The following is a 23,862-nucleotide window of genomic DNA, read 5'->3' on the forward strand; positions in this document are numbered from 1 at the left end:
CTTGGCCGTATTCTCAAGTGATTATCTCTATTTTTCACTTTCTCTTTGAATTTATGCTTGTCTGCATCCTCAAGTAAATATCTTCTCAATCTTTTTTTTCTTCAATCTAATCATATTCTATTCTATTTTTTCTTATGTTTTGTCATAAACAGCTTTTCTATTCTTTTTGAATTTTCCTTTTTTCAATATTTCTCCTATCTAGAATTTGTTCTTTTGAGTGTTTGTTGGAGAACTTATTTTTTAAAGTAAAAAACATTCTAATCTTTTGGTATACTCCTTCAACTTTCACATGCTTCAATGTTTTTATCTGTCCTTCTACTCTTTCTTGATATCTAGATATTCTCATTTTATAGAATAAATAGTTTTTTAATTTACATAAGGTTGAACAAACTTATATATTTAAATAGATGATAATATTTCAACTTATTTATTATTATAGTTTCTTTGACTGTTTTCTAACATTTCTTTAAGTACTTTTATCCTTAATGCTTTAATTTTTTTTATCTATAACATATTTAGAAATAAACTTAAATTATTTTCATAATTAATATATTTTTAGTACATTTTTCAACATATATGAGCAATCGATGGCATCAACAACAGGCTTTAAAAATGCTTATAATATGACAAGCAAGCAGTGAATGAGAAAAAGACAAACACAATGAAAGAGAAATCATAAGTAAATGAGGGAAGTTGCAGATTAAAAGGTAAGTAATTTAGAAAATACAGAATTTACATTATAAAAGCTTAGACGGCGAACCAAAGAACAAGTTCAAAGGAAACGAAGATAAAGTGTACAGGGAATCAGAACAAGTTCAAAGGAAACGAAGATAAAGTGTATAGGGAATCTACAAAATGGAATCTACCGTAAACAAAAAATTTAGAGAAGCATTGTATACTAACGGTAAGCTAAATTGAAGTCCCACAGACTAGACAAATAAGTAAAAGACAGAGACCCAAAGGCTGCAAAAGAAGCATAAATAAAAAGCAGTCATAACCAGCAGGTGAAATAAACTCAAAAGAATTACTAACTATATTAAAGAAACATTTGGTCTTTAAAATGGGGCACCGGAGGACAAATTCAAAGAAAGAATAAAAGGCAAAGCATGTGAAAAAATATACAAGTTAAAATGTAGATTTTTTAAAACTCATGGAGCCAAATTTACAACGAGCTTACTTATAAGAAATTACAATTAGTCCAGATAAGGCTTCAAAACAAGGGGAAAAAAGAGGGTCTCATCTACGCAAGTACTTTGGTAATGGTCGGAATAATTTCTTAGTATTTATGCAAGTGCCATGAGCTCTATGATTAATCATTATAGAGTCTGCTTGAGCAATACTTTTGTATCCATCCCATTCTCAATGGATATAAGCCTATTAGGATCGGTTGCAAAGGGTGACTGTAAGGAAGTGCAAGAATTAATCCGAAGTGATTCTCAGATTCTCGAAATGGTTACCCCTCTGGGAAATACAGCTCTCCATGTAGCAGCCAGTCGGAAGGATGGTGAGCTTGTTAACTGCTGCTTTCGTCGAAAACATGCATCATATTAATGAGGAACGGAAAGGAAGAGACGACGCTCCATAAGGCAGTTGCAGCAGGATGCTTGGAAGTGGTCAAGCTACTGCTCAACCTCGAGAATGAAGTGCGATGTAACTTTTCAGAATGCGCTCATCCCCAAGGTTGCGATTTAGAAGGGGGTCGTTTAGATCTCGATGATCTCTGGAAAGCTCAGAATGTTGACGGTGAAACGGCCCTCCATTACGCAGCAAGAGGCAATTACGTGGAGATTGTGCGCCTACTATTGGAGAAAGCGAAGGGTATTGAGTCACTTTCGAATACAGCAGGCGAGTCTGCACTCTATACAGCATGCCAAGTTGGCTCTTGGGGCGCGTTATGGGTGCTTGGTGAGATAGACTATATCTCCGACACGAGCCTCGATGGACAGACCTCTCTGCATCAACTCCTCACTATTGACGGCTCTATTAGTCGTAATCCGAACAATACACTACGATAAATTTTAATTTGTATATTATACTGGTAATTTCTATTATTTTTGACGTCTTTCTGTATGCTTTAGGTGTGGTTTTTTACTTGCTAGAAAAGAGACCAGCTCTGGCTGAACAAGTTGACGCTGCAGACAACGTTCCATTGCACTTAGCGTCAACAAGGGGTAATCTGAAAATCACGAAGAGGTTGGTAAGAATAAGTCCGCATATGGCTCTGAGAAAGAACAGGGATGAAATGGCTGCAATTCACATCGCAACGCGTATGGGTTACACGGCTATAGTTCGTCTCTTGATTAAAGTTGTACCCCATTGTATAGAAGTGCTTGGGAAGGACAACAAGAATGCCCTCCATTTTGCTTTGGAATATGGCAAGATTTCGACGGAAAACATTCTGCTGTCGGAGTCCATGGACTCTTCGTTTTTAATTAACCATGTTGACATTAATGGCCACATGGCTTTGCGCCGAGCTGCAGCTATTGATGAACTGGCTTTGCAGGTAAAATAATTGTAGTAATTATAAGCTTCACAGATATGCTCTACTATTTTCACGATATGTGCCATTAACAAGAAAGAATGTGTTGGAATTTTAAATTTTTCGTTGTCCTTAAGAGCCAAGCTCACACCTCTCAGGAGAACAGGAGCAGCCCCAACAGTCAGAAAACAAAAGAGAGGGAATAATTTTTTTCACTCCACTTCTTCTCATTCAATAAGTAAGAAAGCAACATAAGGTGAATTTTTTTTAGATTTTATTCTCTGTCTATGATATAGATTTTACAATAGTAGGAGGTGAATGTTTGTCTGTCGAGTGGTGATTGCTCTAGGCAGCCAATGTCTATGTTGAGATTAACGCAAGAATTTTTTGTTTTTAATAATTACATGAAAAATTAATTATTAACTATATGTTAAAATTAAATTTAATTAAAAAATAGTATTTTGATGCCACCATAGACATCGCCCTATTGTGTGAGCTCGAAGAAGCTCCAGGTTGATTGTATGCAGTTGCCTAATTGTACAAGATTGATATGTCCTCAGCTAACACTAGTAATTAGTTTTATTTGTATCAATTTTGTAGTTTATTTTCAATGGTAAAAGTTACTTTAGATTTTGATAGAAGAAAGAAAGGAAATTTGATTACACATCTTGAATTCTTTGATTGTTTATTTTTTTGCTGTCTCCTCTCCCCTATTCCGCCGTACATTTTGTTTAACGAACAAAACAGAACAACAAGTCTCTGTTATTACTCTGCCTTATTTGAGAATTCTAGATTCTTGACAATGTGCACTGCTTGTATGATAGTCTTTTTTAGTGTAATTAACTATTTGAATAAGCTATGTGATTGTTGATATTTGTTTTAAGTATGATAGATTGTCTAGTTGATTGAAAAAAGCAACAAGTGAATGAAAAGAGTACTGTCTTGTGTGTTTATTTGCAGACGTTATCTCCAATGCTAAGAAGATCCCGATGGAACGTAAATGCGGTAGACAAAAACGGTCATTCTGCCATGGATGTTGTGGATGACAATTTTATTCCAATGCCCACCTAGTTACTTAGGTTGAAACTTCATCCGCATGGTGGTCAAAGAAGAGCATGGATGAAGTCTTTGCTCAAGAGGTCTATGCCGATATTGGAGGACTCCTAAAAGATGGATAGTGAGTCTGACACTCCTGCAAAAGTGGGTAGCGAGAATGAAAAAGAATCCGGAGACCTTTCAGTTGTTGCAACACTTATTTTTACTGTGTCATTTGCAGCAGCCTTCACGGTTCCAGGAGGACTTCGGAGCGACAACAACATTCCCTTGCGGATGCATGCCACTGCGCTTCGATGCTTTATCTTAAGCGATGCTCTAGCTTTCTGCTTTTCCATACTGGCCATGCTTATGTTAACAGCGAAATATAACAAAAGACAAGCCGGTTCGTTTTCCATACCTTTTGGCCATTATTCCTTCTACATATATAGTCTAACATATAAGAGAGGCATTCGCAAAATTGAGTTTTTACAGAATTGTATTGCTTTCAATGGGCTAAATTTTCTATTCTATGCATGATTGCCTTTATCAGTAGTGTATATGTTGTGGTAGCGCCCACTAGTTTTGGGTTGGCAATTATGGTCTGTACTGTGGTATCAGCCGCACCTTTGTTAGTCCCTCCCTTCATTATAGCAGGCAGGGAACGAATGTTTTCATAGGCTCCTTCCAATTAATTCTAATGAGATAATTACAATGTTTCAAGTTAAAGTTTTGGTGCATATATTTTTAAAATCAATTTAGACCAATTTCCTGGATATATATTGATTTTATTTAATGGAAAAAAATAGAAATAAACAACTGATAAGAATGAATTTATTATTTCTGAGTACCAATAACACCTATCAGACCAGCGACAGGTAGACGTAGTGCAACACGGATTTTTAAAAATTAAAATATTGATATATACCATAAACCGAGAAAAATGAACATCGGAACATGGAAGCAGTCCACCCTTTTCAGTGCATTACACGTCACATAAATCCTGCGAGGCAAATTTGATAACATAAAGAATATCCGGTACAGCTGAACCGAATATTCATAACGCCACTGGTAATATTTATTTTTAAATTAGCATATCATATACGCAATCTCCAGGCTCGACAATGTTAAATTGTAGGCTAATGAATAATCCACGTTCATAAAGCATCTGAAACATAAAGTATTTTATTTTTTTTCTTAAGTTTAATAATAAATTAATAAAGTATACATTTTAATTTTTTATAATATATATTTACTAATTATTTTAGAGTAATATATTAAATTAATATTGATTCATTTAATATATAATTTTAAATTTTTAGAATTATGCTACAAAATTAAGATATCCACAATTGAAAGTGTGATATATATATAATTTTAATAACTAAAGTTTAAAGTTAGAATATATTTTTTCATTTTTAAAATTAAATTAAATTTCAAGAGTTGTAAGATACTATGTTTTCTTGAGAACAAGTTCCTCAAGCTCCACAACTTTTGCATGATATACTTAAATCAATTTAATTTTTTTAATATTTATTATAATTTAGTTTAATAACTTACATATTTAAAAAATTATATGAACACATTAAGAAAATATCATATTTTATTATTATCATCACGAAAATTGAAGTTTTAGAACATCTCAAAAATATATTGTAAAGGTTTTATCATTTAGTGTCTTAATTGAATAGTAAATTTCCTGTTATATCCTTTATTAATAATATGATTTTATAAATATAATATTTACCAACTATCTATTTATACATCCGTGGAGACTTTCAATACACAAATCTAAAATATATTTTCATAGACAACGCTGTCCCTAGGCTTGTGAGTAGATTTCAAGATTTGTATATACCTTTTTTGTAATAGGTATAATTAATGTGATCGCCAAACTACTATGATAACTATTATTTTATCAGAGACCCTATGATAACTATCATTGAAATATTGTTTTAAGTTCCTTATGAGCTATGTGTATATATAAAAATTAAGTTTGAGCTTAACAATTAGTCCAAGTATTCTAAAAATATTGTGCAATTTACATGTATATTTTGTTACTTTATTGTAGTCTTTTATTGTTTTCAAACAATTGGCCCGTTTGTTAGCTGATATTACAATGGAATTGGAATTCAGAATTATAAAAAAATTCTAATCTATTGTTTGGGTTTGCACATTCAAAACTAGAATTGGAAAAATGTAGAATCTGGTATCTTGATTTGACCCCCCAAAAAAAAATTTCAAATTCCTTCAAAATACTTGTTATTTGGAATTCTCGTTGTAATTCCCATTTTAAATTCCATTTTTTGAAAATGAGGATTTCAACTAAAGTAAAATTTAATTGGGTTTGACATCTAGATGCCCATTTAGAGGTACATATTTTTGCTCAAATTTTTGAAATTTAATTTTTTAAATGGGGGTGAAATTTTGTGTGATTACTTGATTATATGTTTTTTGTGTGTGGTTTTTCATTCATTCCATCAATACATAGGAGACTCATGGTATTTTTTATATTTGACCATTTATTAGCGTCATTCTCCACTAGATCCACAACGTGGTAATCAATGTTTCTTTGTCCAAAAAGGCGAAGTAGTGATGTTGTGAAAATGAGGAGCTTGGCATTTGGTTGAGAATCTACCTTCAATTTGTCCTTCTACTCTCTATTTTCATGGTGGAGGATTTTTTTCTACCCTCCTACATTCATTGTGAAGGAGAAGAAAGGTCATTTTGATGTGTATTTTGGAAATCATTTGTGCGTGCATTATTGATTCGACTGGAGACCAGTTGAAACACAATTAAAGCCTTAGCTATGGCAATGGTGGTGCTGGTGAGAATCATAGTGACTTGCAATAGAAATGAAAAGAGATCTATTTCATTTTTACAGTTTAGAATGGGGATGATCTATCTTTTGATCTACAATTTAAATGAAAAAGATTATTTTCTAGTTACAATGAGAGAAGATAATTTTTTAGATTTCTAAATCATTAGAGGATATAGATTATCTTTTTAATTCCAAGATGCAAGAATCATTTAATTGTGGTATTTTGCATGTTATTTTGGCTAGTATTCCAATTACACAATGTGCAACCAAACAAAGGAAAACTATATTCTCACAATGAATTCTTTGTCAACCAAATAGTCCCAAATTGAATTCCCTAATCATAATCTAGATTCCAAATTCTAGAATCCCAAAGCCAACATTCTAAATGCTAATGCTTAATTTTATATTACAGCAACCAAACGAGCCTAGAAATTTGGACTTTACTCCTATAATTGCTAATAGGAATACTTAGTTTAAGTTAGGTCAAAAAAGCACATTTTTACGTATTCTTATTTTAGTTTTATTTATTTTAGTAAACATAAATTTTTGGGTCGGTGAATTTCCCTTCAAATTCTGACTGAACCAAACAAGAATAGGAATATGTATCCCTATTTTCTATTCTAGAATAACTATTCCAAAATTCTAGTTCCAATTTCCATATTTCTATTCTGGTAACCAAATGGACCATAATGACTTGGTTTTGAATTTTATCAACACTTTTAATTTTAATTTAATAAAGGTTCTATCTATTTTGTTCACTTTTCTCCTTGCTCTCTCTATCACAATACTCTAAAAGGTCCATTATTTTTCCTTTATAATGTTTCTATAAAAAATCACCATTAACTAATAATAGACTATCTTTTCAAAATGAAAATAAAAACTTACAAATTAACATATATTTCCCTTATATTAATGTCATTTCAATCTTCCTTTCAAAGGGCCATGTATTTAATAAGCTTATGAACCTTTCAAAATTCTACATAATTTAATCATATTTAATAAAGTTTACCATTTTTTTTTAGATAATTTCTTTTTTGAGGACATGTAAAGCTAATAATTTGTAGCTAAATTTACATATCCAGATAGAAAATAGTTCAGAATGATTTGCAAGGACTGATTAAACTAGCACTTGCACCTTTGAAGGGTGCAAGGGTTACACCAATAGTATTATTCATCTATTATATTCTTGATCTAACTAATTTAATATATTTGAAATGTCTTATGAGGATGTATGATCCATAGCACTGATTTCATCTAACCAATGACCATTAAAATTTTCCAGGTAGTCAATCAACTTAGTAGTCTTACTCTAACTCAAATATACTTAACTATGAAATTTCTAGGAAAGCTTAAGAACTCAGCAATGTATGCTATCTAAAACTAAACTGATATTGGAAAGAAACTAACTCCAAAGATGGAAAAGGCATAATCTTGAAAGAAAGCATGGAAATGGATTTCTCTTGAACTTCCAACAACAATATTATTATCTTCAGTTCACAGTTTCGAAATAGCGGAACAAAACTCTATTCATTCCTTGATTTAATTTTGACAAAAGAGAAAACATAAAACTAACATAAAAAGAATGGAATAGAAAATAATTGACACAAAATACCATTCAATTGTCTCTGCAACATCAAGTATTTCACTCTAAAAATTAGCCAACCTTTTATTAATCTTTTGATTTAGTACATATAGGATTCTGAGATGACCGTTACAAAAAGGGACTCAAATTGGTTCATCTCCTCAAAATAGACAAATGGAAAGGAGACAATTTGTCAATTACAAGCATTATATCTAAATATGACATTGTAGGATATGAATCACTTCTCCTTCTCTCCCTTTTTGGACTTTGCGTTATAGGCCTTGGCGGTGACAATGGTTGGAATCAATTCTTCATGTCTATGAACATAGACATTAGTGTATGTCAAAAGCCACTTGGAATGCTCTCTGGCTAAATCTTTGATGACATTTAATCACTCCTGTATCTCCTCCATAGCCACATATACACACCCACCAAGTTTTTGGAGTTCAAAAACTATGTTTTGGGGATCAAAAGATATCTTCGTCAAGCCATCTATATAACTAGAGGATTTCTTTTCCATGATTACCACTTCGATGATCCCCTTTCCTTGTCCACTATTCTGGGAATATGTATGTAGACCTTTTAAGATTTCACAGCCTCTGTCATAATAATTTTTCACTTTGGCTTCTATTTCTTTAAGTCCTTCCTCTATTGTCAAGATCATTTCAGATTTGAATTGCATGCTCTAGAGCCACTCAAATAGAGGCTTTTAGTAAAGAAATATAATATTTTCTCTTAACTTTCTCTACTACCAGCGTGGCTTGATTGGCTGAAATATTGTCCTTCTTTGTTTCAAGCCTCAGTATTGCATTGCTGATCTACTCTATAAATGCAAGTCCTTCTAACTTGTGTTTACCACTCCACTCTCTACCAATCTACCAATTTTTTTTTTGTTCTTGTATCGGAGATATGAGTGCTTGAACATCAATAGCAGTTGGATCACTGGTAATTGACATTCTAGAGATGCTTGCCAATGATGTGACTAACTACTTGATAAAGCCATTGAGTTCATGAATTTATGACTTTTGATAATTTAAGGCTTCCAAGTTGTCCCTCTATGACATCATTTATTAACTTCCATAGGCCAACCTTGGTGTGATGTCTGGCTTCCCCAAGATCCATAGAATGTAGGGAAAAATCATCTACACACATATTTTTGATTCTTCCCTCTTTAGCGGGTTTGACAATTTCGATCATCAGATGCTCTGTGTCTAGATCTTGTCCAACCAATTGATAAGATCTTCTACTTTTTGACTTTTCTTAGTGTTGATCCAGAGTAGATAGCCAGAGATAAAGTCACTAAATATTAGGAACTCCTTCCTCTTTCCTTTTCCTTTTTCTATCTAAGGTGTACTCCAGCCATGACTCTATGCTAATCACCTTGGATGCAATCCCAAGTGTGTCTATACTAGAAACATCTTTCTCTTGACCAAGTTCAATGTTTTTGTGACTGAAGAGAAAGGATTCTTTGGGATCTGTGAGTCAGATGGGGATGGGGTCTTGCATATGGATGAACACGGAAGCTCATGGTTGGATTTGGATTAAGTGCAGATTTTGGATTGGCTGATGAAGGATTTCCTAGGGAGAGTCAAAGCTATATGACAGACCTAGGGAGGACTGGCTGGAGATTTTTGACTTTCCTATGGATGGAAGACTTCAAGGGCATGCTGTCAAAAAGTGAGAGTTTTTCTTTTCTATGCACTGGATTGGTGGAGATTGTGTCAACTTAAGGATAGACTAATGATCCTATGGGCATGACACGAGATTGACCACTTGTGGATCCCAACCTTTAGTTCAAGGTGATGAAGGATAACAAGTGACAAAGCTAGATTACCCTAGACAAAGCTTTGTCAAAGGGATAACCTTGGTGAGATTAGTGGATTGGTCGGATTGATTGGATAGCAAATTCTAGTAGAATGATAACAACTCTCTAAAGGCTTGGGTGTGATTTTGGATTGGGTTGCTAGCTGGCTAGGGGGGATGATTTGGAGAGACTTTAGATTTGGGATTGTTCTAAAGCAAGGAACTAGATAGATTCGGTTGCAGCGGGGGAGCTTGGATGATTTTTTGATGAGGCAGTGACTATGGTAAGTATGCCTTGAGCTGGGAGATTTTTGCTTTCTTGGGATTTTGACCAAAGTTGGCAAACATTCATTCAAAAGCTATGAACAAACAAGCAGACAAAATTTTGGAGCGAGCATGTCAAACACACCAACATCCTAGGAAGCTTTCTACAAGGATGAAATTTGTTATAGCTAGGGATTCCTCGATATACGCAAGGTACGTGAGGCCCAAATCCGTAGATGAAACCAAAAAGATGTCACACAGCCGAGAGGAGCGGTAAACTACTTCTCCTCTTTCACTTCTCAAGGGTATAAAGTTCCTTGAGGCTTAGCTCGAGTGAAAAAATCTTGATTCCAAGAGAGGTGTCTTTGGATTCACCTCCCGATTTTTATACTCCGCCGGAATGCTAGAGCTGAGGTCATCCCAAGAGGTGATGAAATCCCCAAGCAGACCTCCTAAAAAGTGTAAAACAAGACCACATACATGATCTTGGGCTTTAAAAGACACGCGTTTATTCCAATTGATGATTTAGATTTTGTAAGCTATGATTGAAGACACTTGTGATTATGGCATACAATGTTCATTACAATTTGACAGCATCGTCAGCATAATGAAAGTCGAGAGATCTTCAACATAAGAGATGTGAGCATCATTGAAAATGCATCCAAACCATGCAATGTTCATTGATTGTTAGGCATTGAAGATTGAGTGTGAGTTTGTTTTAAGCCCAAAACAAAGATGTGTGAAACTCGATTGCCAAGCGCGCACCCGGAGGCCCTCCACATCAAGATTTGTCCATTTTTTATGCCCAAATGAAGTGTGAGCGAGATTAATGCACATTCAAGAAATTTTCTAACTTAGAAAAATCACTAAAGACCCAAGTGAGTGGAGTTTGATCTTTGTGGAGCACTTAACACCCTCTTAGGTAGACCCATCCCCATAGATGGCGCTGAGATTGCAACCAATGGTTAAATTTATGCCCCAAAAGATGATTATTTGATCTATGGCATTCAAGATTGGATTTGTTGTTTTAATCATGCATTCATAAAAAAAAAAAACTTGATTTTAATCCATGGCACTCAAGAGTGATTTGAGCAACATGCATTCAAAGACAAGTGATTAAACATTCAATTTTTTTCCTTTCAGCATTCAAGATTGAGATTTTGTGTGTTTTTTTAAGAACTTTGAAGTGCTTTGTTTTAACCTTAGATCATTCAAGATTGTTTTGGACTCAAAAGTGAAAATGATTCTTTGGACTTTGGTCTTCATTCAAGATTTTGTGTTCTAGTTTGCATATTTTAAGCCCAAAAATGATATTCCGAGATTGTTTTGATGCATGAAAAACCTAAGAAACATTCAGGATTTTGCAACAAGACATTTGTTTGGAGCAAATAACAAAGCTTTTAGGAAAATTTTTGGCAACCATTTAGGACTCTTAGTTTCCCTGAGATTTTTAAAAGAACTTTAAAATACTTGCAAATGAGGTTCATTTTATCCCTGATTGATGCTTTAAGTTTGATTTAGATTTTAGTGTGCACTTAGTGTTAATTTTGAACCTTTTGAAATGGAAACTTGAAGTTCTTTTTAAATTCCCAAAAATGAAGTGTTCCTAACTTTTCATGAATGCATCTAAAACCTTGATGTTGCAAGGATGCAAATGATTGGATTGGTTTAGTTTCACTTGTTAAAAGATTTTTTCTTTTTTTCTTTTTTTTAATTTTTTAATGGATTTAAGTATGATTTGGGGGTTCATTTTAAGCACGAAAAAGAAGTGTGTATGATTCTGCTTCCTTAAAAAAAAATGGCTAAGATCTCCCACAAGAAGAAAAAGAAGAAGTAGATGGAATAAGAAGAATATAGACAAGAAGAGGAAGAAGAATTCCAAGTGCTTTGTCTACCTATAAGCTTGAAAAATCTGCAAATACTATGAGATAGACTATGAGTTCCTTTGTCTTCTTCATGCTCATGTGGACCTACAAAACCAATTTATACAATCCTACCAATCACAAAAACAAGAAAAATTAGCCAAAATTAGCAAATGACATACAAAATTTGACTAAAAAAGGTAATGAAGATGACCCATGCGGGGTCCCACCGGGCGTGCCAAAATGTATATGAGCAATGTTAGTATGCTAATAGAAACCAAATTTAAATAAAATTTTTACAAACTAAACAAAATTCATAAACTTCAAGATAGACTAAGATGAGCTCTCAATTCAGAATATGAGCCATTAATGGGCTCTCTTCAATGAGAAGCTCTCTTGTTGAGTAGCTTTGTCTAAATAGATAGGATGTATGCTCAAGCTTTTTGCTTCAAAAAGGGCTTCAAATGGAGTTGGAATTTGGGTTTGAGTGTATGGTTTTCATGTAAAATGGCTTCTTAAAATGGCATTATGACTTTACTTCATGGATTCTGTTGTTTTGCAAAAGGGAAGGATCCAATTTATAGGCAAGAGGCTTTAGGGATTGAGGGCTAAGATGCAAGGATGGAAAAAAGCTCATGGAGGGCTCAGATTGCATGAGAGGAGAGCACATGGATTGTGCTTCCTTACAGCCAATCAGAGAGTGACACATGTCACAGGGTGTGAGGATGGAGGAAACGGGAAGGATGAGTCAATAAAGGAGGCTCAATGGGATAAAATCTTCATAAAGACCCTCATAATGGCTTGTAAGAGCAATAAAAGGGCTTGGAAGAGTCATTTATGGCCTAGTGGGCTTCATAAAGTTTTATGGTTGAGATATTTGGAGGGAGATGAGAGAAATTTCGACTTGGGCTTGATTAGGAGGGTTTTAAGCTTGCTTAGGATTGTGCAAATGATTAGAGGATGGATTATGATGGTTTAGGATTAGCTTAGGGAAAGGCATGTGGATGGCATTTAATGAAGGTGGGTGAAGGATGAGATATTTGTTAACTTTGGCTTGGGTTAGTAAGTCTTAACCCATGTTTAGAGAATGTGACAAGGTTAGGAGGGGATTAGGATTAGGTTTAAAGACATCTTCTAGAAGAGTCTAGACTTTCTAGAATAGTCTAGAACTTCCTAGGATGAGGATGAAGACTTTCTAGAAGAGTTTAGAACTTCTTAGGATGAGGATAAATTAGAGTTTTAGGAAATAAATAAAGTTTTATTTATTTAAAGGGTTTGGGTTGAGGAGATATTTATTAAAACCTTTTTAATAAACATGATGTTTAATATTTAATCTTAATTAAATATTTTGAGTTGGGATTAGGGGTAGGAAATGATGGGATTAGCCTTTAATCAAAATTAAAGAAGGATTAGAAGATTTTGGAAGAGGTTAGTGGTCTTAAGGAAATTGGCCAAGTTTTGGGAAATTTTTTTTTAAATTTATTTTGGGTTTTTTGGTCAATTTATTAATTAAATAATTAATAAATAAGGAAATAATGTTTAAATAAGATTTAAACATTTTTGGGAGGGATTCCTTAATTAAATATTTTTAATTAAGATAAAGGGCTTTAATGGCATAAAAATAAATAAATAAATTAAATAATTAATTAATTAATAAATGATGATGTCATCAGGAATTTTATAGAAAATAAAAATACTTTATTTTCTAAAGGTTTTTAGGTGTCTACAGATATAACTTAAATTATGTCCCCTTTTATTTTCTAATGCTAGATGCTCCTCATCAGTTGTATTTTTTATTATCATAATATTATAAGAAAGGAAAGTATGAAGATCCATAAATACTATAAAATGCAAGAAACTCTCATATACTTCACAAGTTCTATAAAGAGATTCAAGGAAAAAAATATTGAAAAAGATAGGCATACACAAAAGTTTTATAAAGAAATGAAAATTATATAAATGATGACCTCACATTAAATGGGTGCTAAATCATCATTAAATTAAAATACTTCCAATTTAAGACAGTCTAATAATAATAGATGATTTTGTTTGGATGCTCACCTTTTATACCCATTAAATACACCAAGTTTTAGCATGTAATCATAGGATGGACACTGTCTCTTAATTTTGGAAGTATAGGATGTGCATTTTTATTTGGTTTTAGTATTGATACCCATTTCCCTTTATACTTCAAGGTTATGCTTTCCTCCAAAATTCTCATGTAGATTTACCTGTGTAATTTTGAAAACTTGTTCTTCAGGTTACTAGCATCCATCATGATTAGATTGTAGGGGGAAGTCTTTTTATACTATTCCCAAGGTGGATTCAAACCTTTCCTCTACCTTAAAGGGTGTTACAAATGCTCACAACTAATCTGATAGGATATGTTATTTCCCTTAGTCCTATAATTGTTCATGAGTCTCATTACTAGTTCTAGCATTCAAATTGCCCCCCCACCCCCGCCCTTACACAACCTTCTTCTTTCTGTCAAGAGAATTTAAATCTAATGATAAAGATTTATAGGATACTAATGTAGCAATAATTGTTTAATATTATTATTTTAAGGTTTGTTTTGATTTCCACTCAATAAAATTTGTGGGTCCGCCATTTCACCATCCCATCTATTTTGTAAATGTCACACAATTTAATTTTAATATGAAGTAAAGTTAGAATGTTTAAAAAAAAGAGAAAAAAAGGAGAACTTTAACATTTTTCAAAATAAATATGATAATTTTGGTAATTATAATAACTTGCATGATTCTATATGAAATTAATAAAAGCTTAAAAAATGAACAACACAACCACTCTAAAACTAATTGAGAATTATTTAATTAAACATTAAGTAAACATACTTTTTTGGATAAAATTAATGATATAGAACATATTAAAATATTTATTAGTCGAGGTTCATCACTTGTGAGTTGTATAATGTCAGTGTTGTTATTCCTACCTAAATTACTAATGCCTTAGCTTTGGTTGCCCCCAATATATTATCCCTAACAAATTAATAGGATTATTTTGATTTGGTAATTTCAACTTAAGGATCAAGCCTTTAAATTTGATGTTATAACTGCACCATGGATATAAAAATATTAAAGAAAATATATATATTAAAAGAAAATTAGAAACATGGTCAATAAAGGTCATGATTATAGACTGAATACAAGGAAATATAAATTTTAATAGTGTAGCTCCATACAAAGGAAATTGTCCCATAAATAGGATCGTTGAACTAAGAGGTAACATGAATTCCCAAATAGAAAAATAATCTGACAATATTCCAGTCACTTTCGATTTGACCTCTGTATAGATGACACAGACTTGGTGGTCACCATAACCGATGCAGTTATACCAATTAAAATGAAATTTATAATAGAGCCTATTCTCGTAGCTTTAGAGTGTTATTTCTAAAATTACTTTACTAGGCTAACCAGCTGAGAACTCGAAGCTGCTTTGTGAAAAGCCGTCTGCCCATCATTGTCAGCATGGTAGATAAAAAACGAGGGGTCCATGGACTTATGCAGGAGAGTTGTCGCTATTGATGTATGGCCATATTCCAAAGCAAAATGAAGGGTAGTCTTGCATGGCCATATTCCAAAGCAAAATGAACAATATCCATGCGACCCATGCGTGCTCTTTATTGACTGTTGAATTTTCGCTTTTTTTCAAACTTTTACCCTCGCTTCTACTGAGTTTTCTTTTTTGTAGCATGGCAACATCAGCTAATGCTTAGTTTTCGTTGGATATCTAAAATATTTGTTTAGATCATATCTCATTTTGTAGATCTATTTTTCACTTTGTCTTTGAATTTATGCTTGGCCGTATTCTCAAGTGATTATCTCTATTTTTCACTTTCTCTTTGAATTTATGCTTGTTTGCATCCTCAAGTAAATATCTTCTCAATCTTTTGTTTCTTCAATCTAATCATATTCTATTCTATGTTTTCTTATGTTTTGTCATAAACAGCTTTTCTATTCTTTTTAACTTTTCCTTGTTTCAATATTTCTCCTATCTAGAATTTGTTCTTTTGAGTTTTTGTTGGAGAACTTATTTTTTAATGTAAAAAACATTATAATCTTTTGGTATGCTCCTTCAACTTTCACATGCTTCAATGTTTTTATTTGTGCTTCTACTCTTTTTTGATATCTAGACATTCTCATTTTATAGAATAAATAATTTTTTAATTTACATAAAGTTGAACAAACTTATATATTTAAATATATTATAATATTTCAACTTATTTATTATTATAGTTTCTTTGACTGTTTTCTAACATTTCTTTAAGTACTTTTATCCTTAATGCTTTAGTTTTTTTTATCTATAACATGTTTAGAAATAAACTTAAATTCTTTTCATAATTAATATTTTTTAGTACATTTTTCAACATATATGAGCAATCGATGGCATCAACAACAGGCTTTAAAAATGCTTATAATATGACAAGCAAGCAGTGAATGAGAAAAAGACAAACACAATGAAAGAGAAATCATAAGTAAACGAGGGAAGTTGCAGATTAAAAGGTAAGTAATTTAGAAAATACAGAATTTACATTATAAAAGCTTAGACGGCCAACCAAAGAACAATTTCAAAGGAAACGAAAATAAAGTGTACAGGGAATCAGAAAAAGTTCAAAGGAAACGAAGATAAAGTGTACAGGGAATCTACAAAATGAAATCTACCGTAAACAAACAATTTAGAGAAGCATTGTATACTAACGGTAAGCTAAATTGAAGTCCCACAGACTAGACAAATAAGTAAAAGACAGAGACCCAAAGGCTGCAAAAGAAGCATGAATAAAAAGCGGTCATAACCAGCAGGTGAAATAAACTCAAAAGAATTACTAACTCTATTAAAGAAATATTTGGTCTTTAAAATGGGGCACCGGAGGACAAATTCAAAGAAAGAATAAAAGGCAAAGCATGTGAAAAAAAATACAAGTTAAAATGTAGATTTTTTAAAACTCATGGAGCCGAATTTACAACGAGCTTACTTATAAGAAATTACAATTAGTCCAGATAAAGCTTCAAAACAGGGGAAAAAAGAGGGTCTCATCTATGCAAGCACTTTGGTAATGGTCGGAATAATTTCTTAGTATTTATGCAAGTGCCATGAGCTCTATGATTAATCATTATAGAGTCTGCCTGAGCAATACTTTTGTATCTATCCCATTCTCAATGGATATAAGCCTATTTAGAGCTGTTGCAAAGGGTGACTGTAAGGAAGTGCAAGAATTAATCCAAAGTGATTCTCAGATTCTCGAAATGGTTACCCCTCTGGGAAATACAGCTCTCCATGTAGCAGCCAGTCGAAAGGATGGTGAGCTTCTTAAACTGCTGCTTTCGTCGAAAACATGCATCATATTAATGAGGAACGGAAAGGAAGAGATGATGCTCCATAAGGCGGTTGCAGCAGGATGCTTGGAAGTGGTGAAGCTGCTGCTCAACCCCGAGAATGAAGTGCGATGTAACTTTTTGAAATGCGCTCATCCCCAAGGTTGCGATTTGGAAGGGGATCATTTAGATCTCGATGATCTCTGGAAAGCTCAGAATGTTGACGGTGAAACGGCCCTCCATTACGTCGCAAGAGGAAATTACGTGGAGATTGTGCGCCTACTATTGGAGAAAGTGAAGGGTATTGAGTCACTTTCGAATACAGCAGGCGAGTCTGCACTCTATACAGCATGCCAAGTTGGCTCTTGGAGCGCGTTTTGGGTGCTTGGTGAGATATACTATATCTCCGACACGAGCCTCGATGGACAGACCTATCTGCATCAACTCCTCACTATTGACGGCTCTATTAATGGTAATCCGCACGATACACTGCGATAAATTTTAATTTGTATTTTATACTGGTAATTTCTATTATTTTTGACGTCTTTCTGTATGCTTTAGGTGTGGTTTTTTACTTGCTAAAAAAGAGACCAGCTCTGGCTGAACAAGCTGACGCTGTAGACAAACGTTCCATTGCACTTAGCGTCAACAAGGGGTAATCTGAAAATCGTGAAAAGGTTGGTAAGAATAAGTCCGCATATGGCTCTGAGAAAGAACAGGGATGAAATGGCTGCAATTCACATCACAGCACGTATCGGTTACACGGCTATAGTTCGTCTCTTGATTAAAGTTGTACCCCATTGTATAGAAGTGCTTGGGAAGGAAAAAAAAGAATACCCTCCATTTTGCTTTGGAATATGGCAAGATTCCGACGGCAAACATTTTGCTGTCGGAGTCCATGGACTATTCATTTTTAATCAACCATGCTGACATTAATGGCCACACGGCTTTGCACCGAGCTGCAGCTATTGATGAACTGGCTTTGCAGGTAAAATAATTGTAGTACTTGTAAGCTTCACAGATATGCTCTACTATTTTCACGATATGTGCCATTAACGGGAAAGAATGTGTTGGAATTGTAAATTTTTCGTTGTCCTTAAGAGCCAAGCTCACACCTCTCAAGAGAACAGGAGCAGCCCCAACAGTCAGAAAACAAAAGAGAGGGAATAATTTTTTTCACTCCAGTTCTTCTCATTCAATAAGTAAGAAAGCAACATAAGGGGAATTTTTTTCAGATTTTTTTCTCTGTCTATGATATAGATTTTACAATAGTAGTAGGCGAATGTTTGTCTGTTGAGTGGTGATTGCTCTAGGCAGCCAATGTCTATGCTGAGATTAATGCAAGAATTTGTTGTTTTTAATAATTACATGAAAAAATAATTATTAACTATATGTTAAAATTAAATTTAATTAAAAAATAGTATTTTGATGCCACCATAGACATCGCCCTATTGTGTGAGCTCGAAGAAGCTCCAGGTTGATTGTATGCAGTCGCCTAATTGTACAAGTTTGATCTGTCCTCAGCTACCACTAGTAATTAGTTTTATTTGTATCAATTTTGTAGTTTATTTTCAATGGTAAAAGTTACTTTAGAGTTTGATAGAAGAAAGAAAGCAAATTTGATTACACATCTTGAATTCTTTGATTGTTTATTTTTTTCCTGTCTCCTCTCCCCTATTCCGCCGTACATTTTGTTTAATGAACAAAACATAATAGCAAGTCTCTGTTATTACTCTGCCTTATTTGAGAATTCTAGATTCTTGACAATATGCACTGCTTGTATGATAGTCTTTTTTAGTGTAATTAACGATTTGAATAACCTATGTGATTGTTGATATTTGTTTTAAGTAGGACAGATTGTCTAGTTGATTGAAAAAAGCAGCAAGTGAATGAAAAGAGTACTGTCTTGTGCGTTTATTTGCAGACATTATCTCCAATGCTAAGAAGATCCCGATGGAACGTAAATGCGATAGACAAAAATGGTCATTCTTCCATGGATGTTGTGGATGACAATTTTATTCCAATGCCCGCTTGGCTACTTAGGTTGAAACTTCGTCCGCATGGTGGTCACAGAAGAGCATGGATGAAGTCTTTGCTCAAGAGGTCTAGGCCGGTATTGGACGACTCCCAAAAGATGGATAGTGAGTCTGACACTCTTGCAAAAGTGGGTAGCGAGAATGAAAAAGAATTCGGAGACCTTTCAGTTGTTGTAACACTTATTTTTACTGTGTCATTTGCAGCAGCCTTCACGGTTCCAGGAGGACTTCGGAGCAACAACGACATTCCCTTGCGAATGCATGCCACTGCGCTTCGATGCTTTATCTTAAGTGATGCTCTAGCTTTCTGCTTTTCCATACTAGCCATGCTTATGTTAATAGCGAAATATAACAAAAGATAAGCAGCTTCGTTTTCCATACCTTTTGGCCATTATTCCTTTTGCATATCTAGTCTAACATATAAGAGAGGCGTTCGCAATATTGAGTTTTTACAGAATTGTATTGCTTTGAATGGGCTAAATTTTCTATTCTATGCGATCAGTGCTATGATGATTGCCTTTATCAGTGGTGTATATGTTGTGGTAGCACCCACTAGTTTCGGGTTGGCAATTACAGTCTGTACCGTGGTATCAGCTGCAGCTTTGTTAGTCCCTCCCTTCATTATAGCAGGCAGGGAATGAATGTTTTCATAGGCTCCTTCCAATTAATTCTAATGAGATAATTACAATGTTTCAAGTTAAATTTTTGGTGCATATATTTTTAAAATCAATTTAGACCAATTTCCTGGATATATATTGATTTTATTTAATGGAAAAAAACAGAAATAAACAACTGATAAGAATGAATTTATTATTTCTGAGTACCAATAACACCTATCAGACCAGCGACAGGTAGACATAGTGCAACACGGATTTTAAAAAATTAAAATATTGATATATACCATAAACCGAGAAAAACGATCATCGAAACATGGAAGCGGTCCACCCTTTTCAGTGCATTACACGTCACATAAAGCCTGCGAGGCAAATTTGATAACATAAAGAATATTTGGTACAGCTGAACCGAATATTCATAATGCCACTGGTAATATTTATTTTTAAATTAGCATATCATATACGCAATCTCCAGGCTCGACAATGTTAAATTGTAGGCTAATGAATAATCCACATTCATAAAGCATCTGAAACATAAAGTATTTTATTTATTTTTCTTATGTTTAATAATAAATTAATAAAGTATACATTTTAATTTTTTATAATATATATTTACTAATTATTTTAGAGTAATATATTAAATTAATATTGATTCATTTAATATATAATTTTAAATTTTTAGAATTATGCTACAAAATTAGGATATCCACAATTCAAAGTGTGATATATATATAATTTTAATAACTAAAGTTTAAAGTTAGAATATAATTTTTTATTTTTAAAATTAAATTAAATTTCAAGAGTTGTAAAATACTATGTTTTCTTGAGAACAAGTTCCTCAAGCTCCACAACTTTTGCATGATATACTTAAATCAATTTAATTTTTTAAATATTTATTATAATTTAGTTTGATAACTTACATATTTAAAAAATTATATGAACACATTAAGAAAATATCATATTTTCTTATTATCATCACGAAAATTGAAGTTTTAGAACATCTCATAAATATATTGTAAAGGTTTTATCATTTAGTGTCTTAATTAAATAGTAAAATTCTTGTTATATCCTTTATTAATAATATGATTTTATAAATATAATATTTACCAACTATCTATTTATACATTCATGGAGACTTTCAATCCACAAATCTAAAATATATTTTCATAGACAACACTGTCCCTAGGCTTGTGAGTAGATTTCAAGATTTGTATATAATTTTTTTTTAATAGGTATAATTAATGTGATCGCGAAACTACTATGATAACTATGATGGAAATATTGTTTTAAGTTCCTTATGAGCTATGTGTATATATAAAAATTAAGTTTGAGCTTAACAATTAGTCCAAGTATTCTAAAAATATTGTGCAATTTACATGTATATTTTGTTACTTTGTTGTAGTCTTTTATTGTTTTCAAACAATTGGCCCGTTTGTTAGCCGATATTACAATGGAATTGGCATTCAGAATTATAAAAAAATTCTAATCTATTGTTTGGGTTTGCACAATCAGAACTAGAATTGGAAAAATGTAGAATCTGTTATCTTGATTTGACACCCCAAAAAAAAATTTCAAATTCCTTCAAAATACTTGTTATTTGGAATTCTCGTTTTAATTCCCATTTTAAATCCCATTTTTTGAAAATGAGGATTTGAACTAAAGTAAAATTTAATTGGGTTTGACATCTAGATGCCCATTTAGGGGCACATATTTTTGCTCAAATTTTTGAAATTTAATTTTTTAAATGGGGGTGAAATTTTGTGTGATTACTTGCTTATATGTTTTTTGTGTGTGGTTGTTGATTCATTCCATCAATACATAGGAGACTCGTGGTATTTTTTATATTTGACCATTTATTAGCGTCATTCTCCACTAGATCCACAACGTGGTAATCAATGTTTCTTTGTCTAAAAAGGCAAAGTAGTGATGTTGTGAAAATGAGGAGCTTGGCATTTGGTTGAGAATCTACCTTCAATTTGTCCTTCTACTCTCTATTTTCATGGTGGAGGATTTTTTTCTACCCACCTACATTCATTGTGAAGGAGAAGAAAGGTCATTTTGATGTGTCTTTTGGAAATCATTTGTGCGTGCATTATTGATTTGACTGGAGACTAGTTGAAACACAATTAAAGCCTTAGCTATGGCAATGGTGGTGCTGGTGAGAATCATAGTGAGTTACAATAGAAATGAAAAGAGATCTATTTCATTTTTATAGTTTAGAATGGGGATGATTTATCTTTTGATCTACAATTTAAATGAAAAAGATTATTTTCTAGTTACAATGAGAGAAGATAATTTTTTAGATTTCTAAATCATTAGAGGATATAGATTATCTTTTTAATTCCAAGATGCAAATATCATTTAATTGTGTTATTTTGCATGTTATTTTGGCTAGTATTCCAATTACACAATGTGCAACCAAACAGAGGAAAACTATATTCTCACAATGAATTCTTGGTCAACCAAATAGTCCCAAATTGAATTCCCTAATTCAATCTAGATTCAAAATTCTAGAATCCCAAAGCCAACAATCTGAATGCTAATGCTTAATTTTATATTACAGCAACCAAACGAGCCTAGAAATTTGGACTTTACTCCTATAATTGCTAATAGGAATACTTAGTTTAAGTTAGGTCCAAAAAGCACATTTTTACGTATTCTTATTTTAGTTTTATTTATTTTAGTAAACATAAATTTTTGGATCGGCGAATTTCCCTTCAAATTCTGACCGAACCAAACAAGAATTGGAATATGTATCCCTATTTTCTATTCTAGAATAACTATTTCAAAAATTCTAGTTCCAATTCCCATATTTCTATTCTGGTAACCAAATGGACCATAATGACTTGGTTTTGAATTTTATCAACACTTTTAATTTTAATTTAATAAAGGTTCTATCTATTTTGTTCACTTTTCTCCTTGCTCTCTCTATCACAATACTCTAAAAGGTCCATTATTTTTCCTTTATAATGTTTCTATAACAAATCACCATTAACTAATAATAGATTGTCTTTTGAAAATGAAAATAAAAACTTACAAATTAACATATATTTCCCTTATATTAATGTCATTTCAATCTTCCTTTCAAGGGGCCATGTATTTAATAAGCTTATGAACCTTTCAAAATTCTACATAATTTAATCATATTTAATAAAGTTTGCCATTTATTTTTAGATAATTTCTTTTTTGAGGACATGTAAAGCTAATAATTTGTAGCTAAATTTACATATCCAGATAGAAAATAGTTAAGAATGGTTTGCAAGGACTGATTAAACTAGCACTTGCACCTTTGAAGGGTGCAAGGGTTACACCAATAGTATTATTCATCTATTATATTCTTGATCTAACTAATTTAATATATTTGAAATGTCTTATGAGGATGTATGATCCATAGCACTGATTGCATCTAACCAATGACCATTAAAATTTTCTAGGTAGTCAATCAACTCAGTAGTCCTACTCTAACTCAAATATACTTAACTATGAAATTTCTAGGAAAGCTTAAGAACTCAGCAATGTATGCTATCTAAAACTAAACTGATATTGGAAAGAAACGAACTCCAAAGATGGAAAAGGCATAATCTTGAAAGAAAGCATGGAAATGGATTTCTCTTGAACTTCCAACAACAATATTATTATCTTCAGTTCACAGTTTCGAAATAGGGGAACAAAACTCTATTCATTCCTTGATTTAATTTTGACAAAAGAGAAAACATAAAACTAACATAAAAAGAATGGAATAGAAAATAATTGACACAAAATACCATTCAATTGTCTCTGCAACATCAAGTATTTCACTCTGAAAATTAGCCAACCTTTTATTAATCTTTTGATTTAGTACATATAGGATTCTGAGATGACCGTTACAAAAAGGGACTCAAATTGGTTCATCTCCTCAAAATTGACAAATGGAAAGGAGACAATTTGTCAATTACAAGCATTATATCTAAATATGAAATTGTAGGATATGAATCACTTCTCCTTCTTTCCCTTTTTGGACTTTTCCTTATAGGCCTTGGCGGTGACAATGGTTGGAATC

General features: G+C 32.7%; 2 protein-coding genes and 1 pseudogene across 3 annotated transcripts; all 3 read left to right on the forward strand.

Moving 5' to 3' along the window:
* The first annotated feature begins 1,196 nt into the window (after positions 1-1,196).
* LOC149564036 (protein ACCELERATED CELL DEATH 6-like) lies at positions 1,197-4,071 on the forward strand (annotated as a pseudogene). The gene is made up of 3 exons (XR_016364147.1): positions 1,197-1,989; positions 2,079-2,503; positions 3,440-4,071. The product of XR_016364147.1 is annotated as a protein ACCELERATED CELL DEATH 6-like (transcript).
* Positions 4,072-16,855: 12,784 nt separating this feature from the next.
* LOC149564037 (protein ACCELERATED CELL DEATH 6-like) lies at positions 16,856-18,407 on the forward strand. The gene is made up of 2 exons (XM_089824099.1): positions 16,856-17,645; positions 17,735-18,407. The coding sequence occupies exons 1-2, from the start codon at positions 16,952-16,954 to the stop codon at positions 17,830-17,832; spliced, it is 792 nt and encodes a 263-aa protein (XP_089680225.1). The 5' UTR covers positions 16,856-16,951; the 3' UTR covers positions 17,833-18,407.
* On the forward strand, positions 18,051-19,911 carry LOC149564038 (uncharacterized). The gene is made up of 2 exons (XM_089824100.1): positions 18,051-18,161; positions 19,098-19,911. Exons 1-2 carry the CDS (start codon positions 18,072-18,074, stop codon positions 19,569-19,571), a joined length of 564 nt encoding a protein of 187 aa, XP_089680226.1. The 5' UTR covers positions 18,051-18,071; the 3' UTR covers positions 19,572-19,911.
* Positions 19,912-23,862: the final 3,951 nt, after the last annotated feature.

This window comes from Cupressus sempervirens, chromosome 4, assembly GCF_028749045.1.
Source record: "Cupressus sempervirens isolate cs-2001-9-10 chromosome 4, ASM2874904v1, whole genome shotgun sequence".
In the NCBI taxonomy this organism is placed as follows: domain Eukaryota; kingdom Viridiplantae; phylum Streptophyta; class Pinopsida; order Cupressales; family Cupressaceae; genus Cupressus; species Cupressus sempervirens.